Source organism: Plutella xylostella, chromosome 23 (assembly GCF_932276165.1).
Source record: "Plutella xylostella chromosome 23, ilPluXylo3.1, whole genome shotgun sequence".
Classification (NCBI taxonomy): domain Eukaryota; kingdom Metazoa; phylum Arthropoda; class Insecta; order Lepidoptera; family Plutellidae; genus Plutella; species Plutella xylostella.
Genome location: NC_064003.1, coordinates 5,378,534 through 5,397,392, shown reverse-complemented (window position 1 = coordinate 5,397,392; position 18,859 = coordinate 5,378,534). Strand labels below are relative to the sequence as shown.

At 39.0% G+C, this 18,859-nt stretch overlaps 2 protein-coding genes across 2 annotated transcripts; one reads left to right on the top strand and one right to left on the bottom strand.

The window, feature by feature from the left end:
• The first annotated feature begins 273 nt into the window (after positions 1-273).
• Positions 274-18,566, top strand: LOC105390604 (DNA mismatch repair protein Msh2). Its single transcript, XM_048629395.1, has 17 exons — positions 274-443; positions 2,797-2,846; positions 8,393-8,587; positions 11,388-11,579; positions 11,899-12,051; positions 12,286-12,521; positions 12,857-13,015; positions 13,309-13,516; positions 13,928-14,087; positions 14,812-14,986; positions 15,272-15,456; positions 15,832-15,941; positions 16,365-16,473; positions 16,699-16,931; positions 17,209-17,300; positions 17,613-17,838; positions 18,253-18,566. The coding sequence occupies exons 1-17, from the start codon at positions 407-409 to the stop codon at positions 18,484-18,486; spliced, it is 2,754 nt and encodes a 917-aa protein (XP_048485352.1). The 5' UTR covers positions 274-406; the 3' UTR covers positions 18,487-18,566.
• LOC105385509 lies at positions 3,509-7,269 on the bottom strand. The gene is made up of 2 exons (XM_011555899.3): positions 7,114-7,269; positions 3,509-6,887 (listed from the first exon to the last, which is right to left on the bottom strand). Exon 2 carries the CDS (start codon positions 6,865-6,867, stop codon positions 3,754-3,756), a length of 3,114 nt encoding a protein of 1,037 aa, XP_011554201.3. The 5' UTR covers positions 6,868-6,887; positions 7,114-7,269; the 3' UTR covers positions 3,509-3,753.
• Positions 18,567-18,859: the final 293 nt, after the last annotated feature.

The following is an 18,859-nucleotide window of genomic DNA, read 5'->3' as shown; positions in this document are numbered from 1 at the left end:
TTATATTTATTAAAGGAAAAATCCGTTAAAAATGCATAATCAATCGGTATTTTATTTTTTAAATGTATGTAAATGTTAAAGTAAGTAAATAGCTAATGATCATAAAAAGTCTTAGCAAAATGGCACTCTTTGATGTCAGGACTTTATAGTTTATAAGCAGTTTAATTTTTATTTGACTCATCGCGGTGACTACTTACATAACGAGTTGCTAGTGTAGAAGTAGCTTTAAAACAAACAAACGTTTCCCGCCAAATTGTATTTTTTTGAGTTTGACAGTACACTGACAATAACAAAATCAGCTGCTGTTTAATTTGAGTTACTTTCTTTGTTCATCGTTTCTTCTAATTAAATAACTCCTTCTTTAATGGTTTTCGACTTGTTTCAAAAGTGTACATAAAACAACAACATGTCTACCTTAAAACCGATTCAAGCATTAAGCCTAGGTTCGTATTGTTTATTTTTTTATACAAAAACATAAATTCGCTCAAAGCAGTGGAGGCCCCTACGCGATATACTTCACGCAGAGGCGAAGAGGGTAATTGCTGAACCCAATTTCACCGATAAATATTGTTTCTGCAGATGTTCTCTAACCCCCTACATAGCACATACAGCATTTTATAGTCAGTTTAATGAATTATATTAATGATTAATATATCAACATACTAACTTAACTGACATCAAACCCAACCCACTTAAATTATTTTGGTAGTGACTAGGTTGTGGCTAGTCGTTTCACACTTTGGTAGTGTATGGGTTGTGACTAGTCGTGCCAAAGCATCTCCACACTGGGCTCGCTAGCTTGTGACTAGTCGTGCCAAAGCATCTCCACACTGGGCTCGCTAGGTTGTAACTAGGCGCGTAAACAGCCATTCGCTAGTCAACGAACCACTCAAATATGCTCCATATTGCAACTCTATAAAGTTAAATTTGTATTGTAAGTATATGACATGAACATGACACAAGTTGCCCTTCATTGGAAGAAGACCCGTGCCCCAGCAGTGCGGAATGCGGATGTGATGGGTCGCGATGAAACAGCTACCAGAGACCAGAGGACCTTTGTACACAATATTACGCTATTGTGGCAATATGTTTTTTATTGCATGAATATAAAGTAATTGTATTGTATGTAACTAAGTACTGTACTTAAATTTGGTTCTCAGTAAGATAGATTAGGGTTAGTTAGTCAGTCTATTCTATTGTCTGTGGGGGTGTAAGACCTGGCTCTCTCAAGTGGAACCTTTGTGCATATCTCGAAGATCTAAACTGCCTTCCTAAGCTTTGACCATTTCCCACCACGCTGGTCCACTGCGGATTGGTGGATTCACATATCTAGATGTGCTTAATTTCGATATTGGGGTTTCCTCACGATGTTTTCTTTCACATGCTACATGATTTTCCCCAAATTTAATTCTACAAAAATAAACAACGTATAACATTCATAATATTATCTTTTATTTATAATAATAAAAATGAGTATATACAGGCTCTTGCAAAATTGGTATAGTTTGCAGAAAGAATCCCCAGGGTCATCTCCTTTAAACTTTCTATACTAACATATTCATAATAAAACTTAATGTAAATTAAATTCTTCAAATAAAATACTTACTCATTGTATGAGTATCTAAACTAAAATTAGTAATTCAACATATCACACAATTACACATTACTAGTCCCTAATCAGTCTAATCATTTTAGTAATAAGTAATTAAATTCTTCAAATAAAATACTTACTCATTGTATGAGTATCTAAACTAAAATTAGTAATTCAACATATCACACAATTACACATTACTAATCCCTAATCAGTCTAATCATTTTAGTAATAAGTATGTTCGTTGTTTCGGCATACTTTCAAAAAGTTCTCTATTGACAGGATGGTTATGGTTTTCTATCTTTTCCACAATCTTCAGTCTCGAGCCATCATTGTTCAAAGCCAACTTTAGCATCATGGGGCAGTTGTCTTTGTAAGTCGACGTATGCCGTATGCCTCTGCCTTTCGACTTAAAAGCCCGGCCTCCCATTTTACAGGCATACGTCAGACTATAGTATTTCAGATCTTCGTTGCATGATGCTAATTTCTTTGGGCACACGGCTTTGGACTTTTCAATAGTTTTCGCAGTCTTCTTCCACAACTGGACACAATTTATTCTTTCGTAATTTGTAATAAAGGTGTCCAGTTCTTCAAGCGACTCATATTCCATTCTTTGAAATAAATTCAAATTTTTTCAACAAAAAACAACACCTTTGTTTACAATGACCGCCATTATAACCTTAAAAGTAGAAAGAGCAACTTGTGTCATGTTCATGTCATATACTTACAATACAAATTTAACTTTATTGTGTTGCAATATGGAGCATATTTGAGTGGTTCGTTGACTAGCGAATGGCTGTTTACGCTCCTAGTTACAACCTAGCGAGCCCAGTGTGGAGATGCTTTGGCACGACTAGTCACAAGCTAGCGAGCCCAGTGTGGAGATGCTTTGGCACGACTAGTTACAACCTAGACACTTCGAATTATTTTTCTCTTAGTAGGCATATCATTTCATAATTTCGATGAAACATTGATTGATTTGGTATTGTGTTTAAGGCTAGGGCTAACTATAAAGGTTCACACACATTATGTTGGGCCGCAGCATGCCGGTCTGCATTGCCAAAATTCCAATACAATATGAACTTCCTCACACTCTGCCTATTACCATGGTGACAGATCCTAGTTCTGCTGCGCTTGTCACCAAACTGCTTAGAAATGGAAGACTACAGAGAAATTATTGAATGATGAGAATTTTTGTATTTCAGATTCAGTACAACAACAGAGTTTCATCAAATTTTATAAATCTTTGCCTGAGGTAAGTTTGAAAAAAAAAAAAAAAAAAATACGCACTCACGCCTTGTACTACTGTACTCCCTTGCGGGGTAGGCAGAGGTGCAGACGACCGAATGGCGTAGTGGTTAGTGACCCTGACTACTGAGCCGATGGTCCCGGGTTCGATTCCCGGCTGGGGCAGATATTTGTTTAAACACAGATATTTGTTCTCAGGTCTTGGATGTGCCCGTAAAATGGCAATAGGCCCGCCCCCTATTACATTGGGACTAACATACACTCTGGCGAAAAGTGGGTGCAGCAATGCACCTCTGCCTACCCCGCAAGGTAAGTTTTAATAGTCCTAATTTTATGTAGAAAGAAATAATTTATAAATAGCTTACTTTTAAAATTACAGAAACTAACATGGGTTCAGAATAACTCCTATTTTTTACCGAATTTAGAAAAAGGAAAAGAGATGTACCAAAGGCAAATATTTAGATTGCATTAATTATAAATTATATATTGAGCCCCCTGAAAATGTACCCATGTTTGATATAAGGGCTATCAACCTGCTTATGGTAGACATGCTTAAATCCTACATTTTTATAACACAGCATATTCTTAGCAGGCATACATAGTAGGTATGCAAGAAAAAGTTTTAACTTTAAGTTAAAAGCACTTACTAAATAATAATAAAACAATAGGTTAATATTTATATACTTATCATATATTTTATCATTATGAGCAAACAATAATACAATTTTTATTTGATTATGACTAGGCATTTGCATAATCTTGTTATTCACATCATCAACACGACACACAGCTAAATGGATATTAACTAAATAAATAAGCCCTACAAAAACTACAGTCCAACCTGATTTTATTAAGTTACATAAATTAACTAATAAGTAAATCAAATACCTACTACTTAATTAAACTTAAATAAGTTAAGAGCTACTGAACCAAGAAGTAACTTTGTCTTTTGCACCAACAAATTTACTGCCAACTGATTTCCAGAAACCAGGTTTAGGTGTGGTGATCTCAGTGACGGTGGCTGCCACTACACTTTCAGAGTCAGTATTCCCAGCCTCATTCACTTGCGCCCTTTGGGCACTGTTTTGATATGAAGAGTGTCTTTCCTGATAAAAGCTGTCTGGTTTATTTTGGTCAATGGTACCAAAGTCTTGAGTCTGCTGAGTAAGTTGGGATTGCTGTAAGTCATCATTCTCATTCCAACTAGATTGTGCCTGTTGCTCCATTTTTGCTAAATTGCTGCCTGATGATTGCTGACTGTTATGATCTAGTTTATCAATACCATAACCATAGTGCTTCTCTGTTTCCTGGCCTTGTGTGTTCTTTTGTAAGTTATCATGTGGGCCTTCAAATTCATTTGTAGCTTGTTGTGTTAACTGTTCAGTGTTGGACTGCTGAACTGAATGTCTTCCAGATTGACTGTTGATTCCAACGACACTTAAGTCATGTTCTCCTTGATTATTTATATTGCTGCTTGCATTGGTTTCTTTAGTTAAACTCAATGCTTCTATTTCTTCCGGAGTTTTATTTTGTTTGTGGTACGAGTTGGGAGGCTGCGAGAAAAACATTTCAGGCGAGTTTTTGTCAGTAATTGGCTTTTTGTTGTAATCAGCCCCTATGTCGCCGCGCCCTGGCTCAAAATCAGGAACTGTGATCCCAACTGTTGTTGTTTTATTGTTAAGTTTCTCTCCTTGTGACCAATCCCACGGTTGAGCTCCAACTCTTCTGTCATTATTATTGTAATAAGTACTTTGTGAAGAACCTGACTGCTGCTCCCAGCTTTGATAAGCATGTTGAGAGTCCATGCTCCATGATCCGTTACGGGTAGCTGTAGCAGAAGACTGCAGGGCTAAATTATTTATTTTATCCCATAAAGGCATAAGATCTTTATTGCCCTCTTCAGATTGCTCCCACACGGGTTTTACTGCACTGTAGGTATGTTGATCGTAATAAGATCTACCAGTGTCGTGCGCCGAGTTTTGCTGTCCATGCTGCGTCCCTTGATTATGCAAGTTGTTAGTATTTCTTTGGCTTGATTGTTCAGTTCTGTCGATATTGCCTTGTGTTTGCTGGCTGAAACCATCAGCTCTACTTTGTGAATGCTGAAAAAAACCATTTGATTTATCATTTGTATTTGCGTGCAAGTCCCATGCAGGTTGTTTATCATAATTAAACTTACCATCTTGCGTTTGCGTATCAAATCTTCCCAAATTTTGGGATTGTTGAGTAAATTCATGCAAGTTATCCCATTTATCCTGAGTTTGCTGTCCCAAGTCCTCTATTTTATCAGATTGTTTTTGTGATTGTTGTTGCAAGTCTTCCAAATCCCACTTGTTTTGTGGTTTCTGGCCAAATTCCTTAGTTTGACTTAAATCTTGTGTCTGTTGTCCGAAATCTTCCAATTTACTTAATTGCTGTGTTTCCTGTGTTAAATCTGAAGAATGCCATTGATCTTCAGACTGTTGCCCAAAATCTTCCATGTGCCATTTGTCTTGTACTTGTTGACCAAAGTCTTCTAAATTTTCAAGTTGGATTGTTTGTTGTCCTCCATCTGCAGATCTGACAACTCGTGCATGTCCCTCCTCATCACAATCACAGTCTAATGCGTTCTGGGAGTATCCAGAATGTGAAGAATGCTTAGTGGTAGCTGCTCTCAATCTCTGCGAAGCCATTGCAGTTTTAGTGCCGCCCGAAACAGGCTCAATCACATAGGGATCTCCCTGCCTTTCCCAAGATTTATGGTAAGAATATGAGGATTCGTATTGTTTCGGCACCGTGCCAGCACTGACGAGTTTAGATAGATCAGCGTTTGAGTCTAAACGATTGTATGCACCAGAATTATATCCATTTGACAAAGCACTGGCTGTTTTGGTCTGATGTGCGTTGTAACCAGCGTCGTACTGGCTTCGAGCTGACTCATGCGCCGCATTGTACCCAGCGTAGTGATTAGTTTGACCAAATGTACTTCCCTGGTAGCCATGACTTGCAGCTAATGATCCATGAGCATCTTCAAGCAATTCGCTATTCTTTGGGTAAGGGTTTAAGGTGGGAATAGCCAACGGTACTGCTGATGGTTCACTGTCAGCGTTGCTGTCGCTGTGCTTTTCCCACTGTTTACGGTAGCTGTAAGATGATTCATAGCTCTTCGGTTTGTAGCTGCTTATGTGTTGGTTGTCGGCGTTGCTCAATAATTCTGCATCACTGACAATAGCGTTTTGGTCATGCGTGGATGCCACAAAACTGGTGCTTTGTGCAGACACGGGAACGTTTACTGTAGATCCTGGTCTTATCACTATTCTTACAGGAACATTACTTGTTCTCAATTGTCTAGCGTCAGATTCTAGGCCATACCTGCTTTGTGAATTATGTCTGTTGAATTGGCTCTGGTCGTATGAATTGTATCCACCGTAGTCCATATTAGTGTGTACAGATCCTTGGCTGTTGTGTTGACCATAATGGCTGTTACTGGCACTGATTTGGTCGAGAGCTTCCTGATTGTTTTGTGCCTGCACTAAGCTTCCTCTTGTACGGTAGCCAGTGTAGCCCGAGTTTTTAGTGTTGTAAGCGGCATATCCGCCACTGTATCTGGAGTTTTGTTGAGACGCCTGGGAGAGGGAATCGTATCCAGAGTTCATGGAAGACAAGGATGAATGCGACAAGGAGTCGGCATGGCTCGCGCCCTCGTTAAAGTTCCTTCCTTGCAGAACGCTTGAGTGCAGTCCATGTCCGTAGACGCCTCTTGTGTTGCCAGAGGTGTATACGCTTCCAGTCGGCACTTTTTCAGCTTCGCCCAATTCGCCTTGTACTGAAGTGATGGCCGTACCCATCTGGTTCTGGGCCACAGTGTCCATGTTGTGTGCTTTTTCGTAGTTGCCTCCCATGTTGCCCCTCTGGGCAGCATAGAAGCCAGACTTGGTCCCCTCGTCGTTGGAACTCCTGGAGTAATTGAAGTCCTCGGTCTCTCGGTACGTCTCCGGGCGGGCCAACACGACGGCCGCGGCGGCAGCGATGAGGATCAGACGCCTCATTGTGGGATCTTTATTACTCTCTGAAATATGTTAAATAGATCTCCATTAAAACCTTATCACTTTACTAAAGATTAGGGACTACGATACTGACATGTAGCTTTATTAGCTTGCTTAGGAACTTAAGAAACCCTGGAAGGATTTGGTCAAACTTGGTATTACTCTACTTGATATCATAAAATTTACGCGATCAAACTATCTGAGGACTAAACACTGATTCACGTAACAGGTGCAAAAGTTTTTATTCACCTTATTCGCAAAGAAACTCTTCGATAGCTGCTGAAACTTAATACACTTTACACCACACTTCGCGTCCGCTTACTGACATTGCCATGAGCAAGCATACCAATTTATTGTCTCTTCAAATTCTATCTCCCGATGAGATAACCCGAGCCAGGTCATGAGTGATTGCTTCCAAGAATTATAAGCGTGCAAAATATGGTACCGACGACTACACAAACAAATATTACGAATGTAACAAAAAACCTTGAGTGTTTAATGATTTATTAATAGTATCACAGACGATCGCTTTTGTCAAAGCAGTGATTCAGTGCAACATGACTTCATCCAAAATAAATAAGCTCGTAACTTGCCTGCCTCTTGAAATGGATATATCCGGTTGTAAAGCTACAATAAAGCATAGCAATAAATTTTATGCTAGGAGATTGGTCTTAGATAGAGTTGCAAATTAAACCCTATGAGTGATTGTAGGTACCTGTATCGGCTGATTTGAAATAACTCGTTGTTAGAACTGTTTAACTCACAGTAAGTTTTTTACAACTCTCCGTTAGTACCTACCTAGGTACGTAAATGTATAAATAACTTTTTTTTTAAATAACCATAGTACTTTGTAGATACAAGAACAAGAGTATAATGTGTAATAGCTTGATTGGATGTGATAAATTCGAGACTGCTTCGAATTTGGAGTTTATTCTATTTTTTCCTCATACTGGCATTGATACATAAAAGAAATATTGTTTTGTTTGCGAGCAAAATATGTAGATAACGGACATATTGGCATTGTACTAATTATGTGTAGGTAATAAGAATAAGTAATAACCGTTAATTAATTAAATAAGTCAAGTTTACACATAACTTTTCTCTAGAACCTTCAATACGTGTATGAAACAAAAGGACATACCTATAATATTGTAACGATTAAAAAAATATTCCGTCTATCTTTATGTATCTACTGCATAATTTGTAGACTTTAGCTATGGTTTGATATATCCACTCCAGTCTATACCTAACCCCCGAATATTCTATCTATCTATCTATCTATCTTTATTAACAACCTTGGACATGTGGCAGGGTAGTTTATGGATGAGGAAAGCCGAGAACAATGTGTTTTGACGCTCCTTAGGTGAGCCTTAAATACACATTTATTGTCAAATTTTATTTTGATGAAGTTCAATAAACCTATTTTAAGGAAGGCCAATTTCCAGCAATGGACGATTCCTGCTGATATTAATAAAAATTATACTTACCCTAAACTAAACGTAACTAATCCCTAAATTCCTCATTTCAGAAACCGCCGACAACAGTGCGCATATTCGACCGCAACGACTACTTCAGCGTGCACGATGTGGACGCGACCACCGCCGCTAAAGAGGTCTTCTCGTCTCTGGCCAACATCAAGATGATGGGTGTGGAGCCTAGCCGTATGGACTACCTGGTGCTGTCGAAAGGAAACTTCGAGATTCTTGTTAAGAAGCTGCTTTTGGTAAGTAACAAGCTATTCTAGTATAAATAAATATCTAATTAGCTGGATAAAATCTCTTTTAGTACATAGGTTCCTTGTGAAAGCTATGGGTCCACTAGATTCTACCCATACCTACCTTATTTATCTCGATCTGCTTCATTCATAATTTTTGCCCATCCGTTAGCTCTGAGAATCTACTAAATCGCATAATTTATTTATTTATTTATTTATTTATTATGGTTCACCAACATTTGTTACATCAAAACTATTACAATTCTATAATTAAATACAAACTAGATGCACAAACAATTAAAGGTAAACACTGCATGCACAAAATAAAAAAAAATCGTCAATTTAGTGGCTACTTAAAATAAATTTAACTACTTATACTTATTATAAAAATAAAATTATAATAATTGATTAATAATTGAATTAAAAATTTAGATTAATATATTAATTGATTGAGAAATTAATTGTATTTTTAAATTTAAACAAAGAGTCAGCATGAATATCAATAGATCCAGAACACTTATTTAATAATCTGCTTAACCTAGGAATGGCAGAGTTAAAACCGAGAACTGTATTACGGTGAGGCGGACACAAAGGTTTTATTGGTTGTCTGGGAAGTCTTCGAGGCACCAAAAAATTAAACTTGGACAAAATTTGTGGACAATCAATTCTATTTCTAATTATTTTAAACAAAAAACTTAGGTCAAGTAGGTCTCTTCGTTTTTCTAAGGAAGTAATTTTCAAAAAATCTAATCGATCAGCGTATTGTTTTTTTTTATTTAAAATTCCTGCAAAATATGATAAGTGTCCCACGAAACGCTTTTGGATACGCTCAATTCTGGCAATATGGGTTGAGTAGTGGGGACGCCATACTACACTACAATACTCTAACACACTCCGAACAAATGCATTATAGAGTAAGATTTTTGTGTTCGGGTTCCGGAAGGCTTTGCTATTTCGAAGAACAAAGCCAAGAGCTTTATTTGATTTTTTTACAATGTGGTCAATATGCGGCACAAAAGTTAATTTTTTATCCAGTGTAACGCCAAGATCTCTTACTGTTGTGACTTCTAGCAAAGTATTTGACTGAATATTATATGTAGACAATATTTCGTTAATATTACGGGTGAACCTAATATAAAAACATTTTTTTGCATTTAAAAACATGGCATTTATTTTGCACCACTCGTTTAGCACATTAAGGTCATTTTGTAAAAGTATTGATTCATCTGCGGATTTAATTACCTTTGCAAGTTTTAGATCATCAGCAAATAAAAATGGTGTCGAATTTTGTAGCAAACCAGGGAGATCATTTATAAAAATATTAAAGAGAATCGGGCCCAAATGCGATCCTTGTGGGACTCCCGAAGTTACTGAGTAGTTCCTTGATTGAAAGCCGTTGACAACAACATAAAAATTGCGATCAGTCAAGTAAGATCCTAGCCATAACAAAAGCGACCCGAAAATTCCATAAATACTCAGTTTTTTTATTAAATTTTTATGATCTACTTTATCGAATGCCTTACTAAAATCAGTATACACGACATCGACTTGCCTGTGCTCATCAATAGCTTCCGATAAAAATTCCACAAATGAAACTAAATTGGTGCACGTAGACCTCGATTTCATAAACCCGTGTTGATGATCTGAGAAATGTCTTCGGAAGTGATTATGAATGTGGGGATATACGAGAAGTTCGAATACTTTACTGAATATTGTAAGTATAGAAATTGGTCTGTATTCATTGATTAGGGTGTCATCACCGCCTTTGGATACAGGTACAACCTTAGCAGTCTTCCATGCCATAGGATTTAAATAGTGTAACGACTTTTATCTATCTATTGGTCAGTGTCATGAACAATGCCGTAAGGTCAATGATTATTTACTGTGCTTGTTGATATACAGTAATCGCAACCAAGTCACTGTAAGTTATTGTTAAACTTGTAAAAGTGCATAAATTCTCATCCCTTTTACATATCAACGGGTTTTTCTTTACCGGTCATGGAATTTCAAACATAACTAATCCCATACATACTTTTTTTTAGGTGTTCTGATGAAAGTATTAATATTGATTTATCTTTGTTATTTCCTTACGAGATGTGAATACCAAACTTTTAGCTCTCGGAATTCTAACAAGTACCAGTTTATATAGCATCGTAACAGCGGGCAAAAACACCAATATCTTTATCTTCATTCGGTATTTTTTGTTTACAACGACTACTCAGAACTCCGGCTTTGTATCACTAGATGTGAATTCGTGTGACGTATTACATGAATCGATAAATGATTCGAAAACCCGAAGCTAAATAGGAAGTAAATACATAAATCTCTGCGACCCATATACGATTAAATAGTCTGACCTTATTGTTTATCGACCTACATGTGCCGCACTTTACGTACTTACCGTATCATCTGATGATTGATTCGTATTATTTTATCGTTGTCATACATATGGGTCAGAAGGTAAGTTGGTCGGATAATTTTAGACCCCAAGACTCATCAGCATTGCATTGCAAGTCCGTAGGTACGAAATAGAATTAGTACACCGAAATGAAATTAAACAAAAGAAGAAAGTAGTTCGGAATTACCAGATTCATCCATTTCGGCTTTAGCAAGACCCTGAATATTTTTACAGGGCCACTTTTGACTCTAAAATTACTTAATCTTCTTCTTAGTTAGCGTGTCGGTTTGTCACTGCATGCAGTGCAAGGACAGTCCAATTAGTAGTCAGTCAGATGATACGTCAATAGGGGAAGCTCCTTTCATGAACCGTAATATTAATTAAACCTTATACTTATTATTTATTTCCCAGGTACGTCGCTACAGAGTAGAGATCTACGTGACAGAAGGTTCAGTGAAGGGCAACGACTGGGAGCTCAAGTACAAGGCGTCTCCGGGGTGCTTCTCCCAACTGGAAGACGTGTTGAGCGACGGGATGGGCGTGTCAGAGGAAAACGCACCCTGTCTCATGGCAGTTAATATCAAAACCGATCCGGTTTCTAAGGTGACTTGCTTTAAAATATACATTGGAATTAGGTAAAACTGGTTTCGAAAAAAATTGGTGAAAGCAAAATTCATGCTGCAGAAGCGTATAAAGTATGGTCTTACTTGTATAAAAAAATTTGCTCACATCCTAATTGGACTAAAAAAACTACTTTTTCAAACATAAGCAAGCAAGAACTGCATGATAAGACGTGGCAAAAAAAACTGCTAGTCCAAGCTAAGCGTGTGGCGTAAAACTATTTTTTCGTACGTGTATTGTGCCCTACGCGGTACCATTCTTGTATATTGTTTTCTAAAGCCTTACCCTTTCTAACCCCCAGGGTCGTCTCCTAGGCGTCGCCTTCATCACAGCCTGCGAGTACCAGATGTCCGTAACGGAGTTCACAGACGACGATCTTCTGACGCAGCTGGAGACTGTTACAGTGCAGATGGCACCCTCCGAGTGTCTGGTGCCGGCTAGCGACACTGACGAGGTGGGTTGGTTTATGTGTTGTAGTCCTATGGCAGAGGTCTCCGTATAAATTGTACCTTATATACGGCTACCTTTCACGTGGGGACACTAATCTGACTGGCCAATCCATTCACCATATTGACAAAACTGAATTTATATTTTGTCACCGATATGGCAAGCACACAGACATCTATGTAAATACATAAACCCAAATATTTTTTTAATAAGCTTACTTTATCCAATCCTAATGTTTCAGTTCAAAGCCCTCAAAAAGGTGATGGAAAGGGCAAAAGTGACCGTAACTAAGCTGAAGAAGACCGAGTTTTCCACCGAAGGACTCATCCAAGACCTGACCAGACTGCTCAAGTTCAAAGATGACCAGAAACAAGACGCCAACGTGTTCACGGAGACCACTAAAGAAGTCGCCATGACCAGCTTAGCCGCCGCCGTCAAATACATGTCTTTGATGTCAGATAGCAGCAATTTTGGCAGGTTAGTACAAATTATGCGTATGTATACTGCGCGCATATAAAGAAACATTATGAAAATGGCTTCCGCATATTATATGAGTATAGAAGGCAATATTGTGATAGACCTAAGATTAGAGCCAGACAGCAACATAGCAACATAGTCTTGAGAATACAGGTGTCCCGTAAATAGTGAACCAACAGAAAGGGGTCAACCGAATTTGTTCGGATTGACCCTGACTCATCTATAATAATAATAATAATAGACCCTTAGACACCTGAATAAAACATTCAGTCCTAGGACACTATTCTCCTATTCAACTTCAACCAACCAATATTTATCCATTCTTGTTTTTCCAGATACCGCATATCAACAACGCAAGTGGACTACTTCTTACACCTAGACTCAGCGGCGTTGGGCGCTCTCAATGTGTTCCCGGAATTAGGAGACGTGAGCCATTCCCGGGCCAACAGCCTTTATTCTATGCTGGACCACTGCCGGACGCAGCATGGGAAACGGTTAGTAAATGAAAGCGTAAGGGACAGAATAAAAGAGGACTTTACATAGATATGAACACTTGAACAGTCACGGAAAGAGATAAGTGGAACCGTTCAGCGCTTATATAGCGCTGCATTGATTCACAGCAAATTTCTGAATACATAAAACTTGTTTACACAAATCAATAAGCCTCATTTACATCTACCTAAGCTCCCCCTCCCTTATACAAATCCCAATATTACTTTTCTACCATTGCACCAACAAACTATTCATATTATGACTGTTGCTAAATCCTTTTTCATTTCCACCCCAGCCTCCTAGCCCAATGGCTCCGTCAACCCCTCCGCGACATAAACCTGATCAACGAGCGACTGGACATAGTGCAAGTTCTAGTAGAGAACTCGGCACTACGACTGCAGTTACATGATGATCACCTGAGGAGGATCCCCGACTTGCAGGCGCTGGCCCGGCGGCTGACTAGGAAGAAGGCTAATCTGCAGGATTGTTACAAGATTTATCAGGTAAATATTAGTTATTTATCAATTGAATTCATCGTCATCATTTATTTTATTAAATTGAATTTATAATATGATCTCACCATTAGCCAACAATGAACCCTTTCTGAACATAAGCCTCTCCCATATTCTGCTACGACAGTCTGGTATCACCTGCCTCAATCTACCAATAACAGCTCTCTACTCTCGAGGCAACCGACTCCAACCATTATACATATCTTCGGCTTTGCCAGATGTCTCCGGCACCGGACCTTCGCTAGTACAGGCATATTTTAATGTAAAATGTTATCCATCAGATATGCCCTTATCATAGTCCTTTCCATTGCATTTCTTACGCAACCACTATCGAGGTCAATCTGTTTTGTAACTCCGATACTTAAAATGTTCATAAAGCTTACTTTCCTTAAAATCCCGCAGGCAATAACCCGCATCCCGCCCCTGCTAACCTGCCTATCCACATCGGAGCACGCGTGCGTGCACTCGTTGCTGACGCAGCCGCTGGCCGAGCTCCGCGGCGACCTGCACAAGTACCAGCTGATGATGCAGTCCACGCTGGACATGGACGCCGTGGAACGAGGTACAGTGTGGTTCATGGAAGTTGACTTAAATGTACACTCATAAATGTACTCTCAGCTAGAGCAAGTCAATATTTGGGGTCCACCAACCCGCACTAAGCCAGCGTGGACTAGGCCAAAAGATCCCTTTTTAGACAAGTACCAGCTGATGATGCAGTCCACGGTGGACATGGACGCCGTGGAACGAGGTACAGTGTGGTTCATGGAAGTTGACTTAAATGTACACTCATAAATGTACTCTCAGCTAGAGCAAGTCAATATTTGGGGTCCACCAACCCGCACTAAGCCAGCGTGGACTAGGCCAAAAGATCCCTTTTTAGACAAGTACCAGCTGATGATGCAGTCCACGGTGGACATGGACGCCGTGGAACGAGGTACAGTGTGGTTAACAGAAGTTGACCAATGTGTTAAAAAATGCGGCGAATGTAGAACTATTTATGATTATGAATGAATAAGAGTGAGACCTTGAAAAGTACCAACAACTGATACAGTCAACTGTGGGTATAAACGCCGTGGAACGAGGTACAGTACGGCTCACGGGTGAAGTGTCTGTGACATCACTAGAGTAGACTAAGGTTTGTCACCGTGGTGGAAGGATTAGCCAGGCAATTTGGCGCAGGCAAATCGTCAGTGGCAGAGTGCCCCGGAAAGGTTCACATACAAGTTACATACATCCCTACAATCTGATTTTAAGTCATATCATTCACCCTCTATATAATTTCCCAGGCGACTACCTAGTGAAACCGTCGTTCGACGAGCAACTACAAAGCCTGGCCACTCAATTGGAGCGAGTCCAAAATCTAGCTGACAAGGAACTGAGCAAAGCGGCCAGGGACCTCGGTCTTGAAGCCGAAAAGACCATCAAACTGGAGAACAACTCGCAGTATGGCTTCTGTTTTAGGTAAGTATCTACCTAAATTCGCGTATATATTTCATTTAGGGTGATTTAGGTAACTGAGCGGTAGGTGTTTTGTTAGTTTGCATAAACACATACAAAGTGGCGCCTCTAGCAGAAACTATCATAAAACTTTTGATAGGTGAATAAGAGTTCGTTTGAGAAGGTTAGGATCAAATGAGAATACCATAAATAACAGTTTAGTAAGAGATAGTAATTATCGAAGTGGCAAACGTAGAAGGTGCAGTTGATTGAATGCATCAATAGCTCAAAATATTATTATTATTTCAGAGTAACTCTAAAGGAAGAGCAAGGACTTCGTGGCAAAAAGAAGTATACAATACTCGACGCAGTGAAGTCAGGGGTTCGGTTTAAAACGAGCACGTTAGACGAACTCAACGATGACTATAATCAAGCTAAAACTACTTATGAAACTGAACAGGCCAAAGTTGTCACCGAAATAGTGAGCATTGCAGGTAAGCATGTTTGCTCTACTGATAAAATGTGCTTAGGTTGGTATATACGTAAGCACAACTCCAATTTATCAGCTCTCGTAATCGTCTAATAGTGCACCATAAAGTATATCCCAAACAGCGTGTTGCGTGTTTGCGGTCTCTATTCTAGAACTCGTCTAAACATATACATTTTTGTAAGAAACAAATGATACACCTTCCGTGCACCCCTTGGGCAGATTTAACTAGACCACTGCCACTTCAGCTTACAGGTTTTAAGACATTGGTCTGTGGAAATAAAAGCCTTGAATCTATTTATAAATAAATAACTATATTCAATTATATATTATTATATATATTATTATATATTATTATTATTATCAATATATTCACTTCCAGCTGGCTACTCGGAGTGTCTGTTCTGTCTGTCGCACATGCTGTCCCGCCTGGACGTGCTGGTCGCGTTCTCTATAGCCAGCGCCACCGCGCCCGCTGCCTACACACGACCGGTAAGCAATAATATGCGTATCTACAGGTTGTTGCAAAAGGGTATACTAAGCCGAAACCTACGTTTGCAGCATGTTATATATTTAAGTTTATTTTTTCGCGAATTTTGACATTCTGATTTCATTTTCCTTTTCCTTAATTTTTTCACTTTCCGGCTTAAATATATCTAAATATAACATGCCATGCTGCACACGTAGGTTTCGGCTTAGTATACTCTTTTTGCAACATACTGTATATACGTGCTCGCAAGGAGCAATGAAAAAGTTCCAGCTGAATGGCAGTGCAATAAAAAATTTCACGTTATTTATATTAGTGGGATATCAATTGATTTTATTTTTTCCGCTGATGGGCTCATTATACAATACTTCTTAACATTTTACAAACATAACGTACTTACTTTCATTATATTTTTTGTATGTTTCCAGGTTCTGACTGAGAGTCTAGATGAGTTGGTGTTGAAGGACGCTAGACATCCGTGCCTGGAGTTAATGGAAGGTGTTTCGTTTATACCAAACGATGTCGTATTTAAGAGAGGTAAGTTTTTTCAAGTGTGGCTTAGTTATGATGTTCCTGGTTGTACCTGGTGGTTTCATCTATAAATACTTATGCCATGCTATAATACTTCATACCCTATGTAAAAACACAAAACCATACAAACAATGAGCGTATGAAGTTTGTTGGCTGCACGTTGCAAAACATCGTACTTGCTTGCTAATACAGATCTTAATATATTATAACCTTTCAAACCTTATTTTCCAGACAAAAGCCTAATGCACATAGTAACAGGCGCGAACATGGGTGGCAAATCCACGTGGATGCGGTCAGCTGGCTCCATAGTAGTGCTAGCTCACGCCGGTTGCTTCGTGCCCTGTTCCAAGGCCATCATACCGATACTACGGTCCGTGTGTGCTAGAGTGGGAGCGCATGATATGGAGCAAGCGGGACAGAGCACTTTCATGTTGGAGATGCAAGAGTCTACGCATATATTGAAGGTAAATATCAAACAATAGTGGGTCTAGTATACCGCCTTGGGGAACGCCAAACATTTTGTTGCTGACCATTGGCCTCTTATAGAGCTTCCACTATGTTATTGTATTTTTGACGTTTCCTTATGTCTGGTAAGTAAAGTTGGTTTTCCTTTGCATTCGTCAAAAATGTATATGTGATTTGAACTGTCTAAAAACCAATAATATATAATGGACAGAGTATAGTATGTATTAATTAACCCAAGCACATAGGTGATGTTATAATTGTCCGTTTTACTTCCAGACGGCGACACCGGATTCATTGGTGTTAGTGGACGAGCTGGGTCGAGGCACTTCCACCTACGAAGGGTGTGGGATAGCCTGGGCTATTGCTGAGTGAGTTACTTATTAACCTATTATTATTTATTTTTGTGCAAGTTATCACTGTCTTTCTAAGCTTCCATCCATTCCATTCATTTTAATATGCGTTCAAAAATCTAATTATCTAGTATCAGAAAACAAAGACGAAATCCTTAGCATGACTTCGTTCTTTCTCTTGTATAGCTGTCATGTAATAATATGTCTGACTGTCTGATAATATTTCTACAGGTTTATAGCCCCTCGAAGATGAGAAAACCCCTTAGTCCATTTGCCATCATCATCATCATCATCATCACCAATCATAAAACCAAACCTCTTTCCTTCCAGAGAGCTAGCAACAAAAACCAAATGCTTCACGTTATTCGCGACCCACTACCACGAGTTGACCCGTCTGCCGTCGCTACACCCTGGCGTCATCGTGAACTCGCATGCCGAAGCTTCAGTGGTGGATGATCAGCTGGTGTTGCTACACCGGATCTCGGGCGGCGCGGCCACGCAATCGTTGGGGCTACATGTGGCTAGACTGGCTGATCTGCCAGACTCTATTATTGAAGTAAGTTATAACACTGTGTTGCAAAAGTGGTAGAAAACTCAGCTAAAACTATAGAAATGCATCGGAAATGCAGAAAATTTAGATACACAAAAGGTCTATAGGCCCTATAATTTGAATTAGCTGTGGGCTGGTCATATCTGCCGAAGAACCAATAACCTTTTGGTTAGGTAAATTCTAAGAAAACGTAACGTCGAACGCCCTCCATATCTTTTAGTCGAAAACTTTCTGTGATTAATCGAATTTAACAGTGAATAAAAGGTCGTTACACACTAACTTGAGTCCTCGTTGTTCTATGAGTCATCCCATTTTACTTTCATAGAGTGTATGTTATCTATGACATCTTAAAACTAAACCCTATAAAACTTGTCTTGTTTACCACATAGATATCTTACCTCAGTGTTGTCATTGTTTCAGTATGCTGAAGCTAAACAGGCGCAGTTAGAAACGAATCTCTTTGACATTGAAAACTCTGGGAATTCCAACGAAAACTCGGAAGGCCAACAAATAATTGTAGAATTTCTACGAAAATGTAAGGAAATTGAGCAAAGTGCTGCCTCAGATGAGATTATGCTGAAGAAAATTAACGATCTGAAGAATGATCTGTTTCAACACAACAACCAATATGTGAAGTCACTCATTGCAGCTTAGAAATGTAAAGTATTGTGATTTTTTTTACTTCTTTATTAAACATTTAATGCTTCCTTTAATAACGGATTTTTTACATTCCACTTTCTAACTGTATGTAATCAAGTCACCCCTGGAACATCAGCTCACAATTTTCAACAACATCTGGTCAGACCTCTGCCCCGATGCGCCAAATACTGCCCTGAAATCTTCTTCATCCAACCCTGAATGCTATAGGTAGGTGTCTTAAATTGGCGGCGGTGGTTGATAGCACGTATGACATGTTTCATAAGACGATTATCAAAGAGCGAGCGGTTTGTAAGTTTGACGAGACTATACCTTTGATCATTCTAAATTTGGCGATGATGATAACACTAACTTTGCAACGGGTAAAATA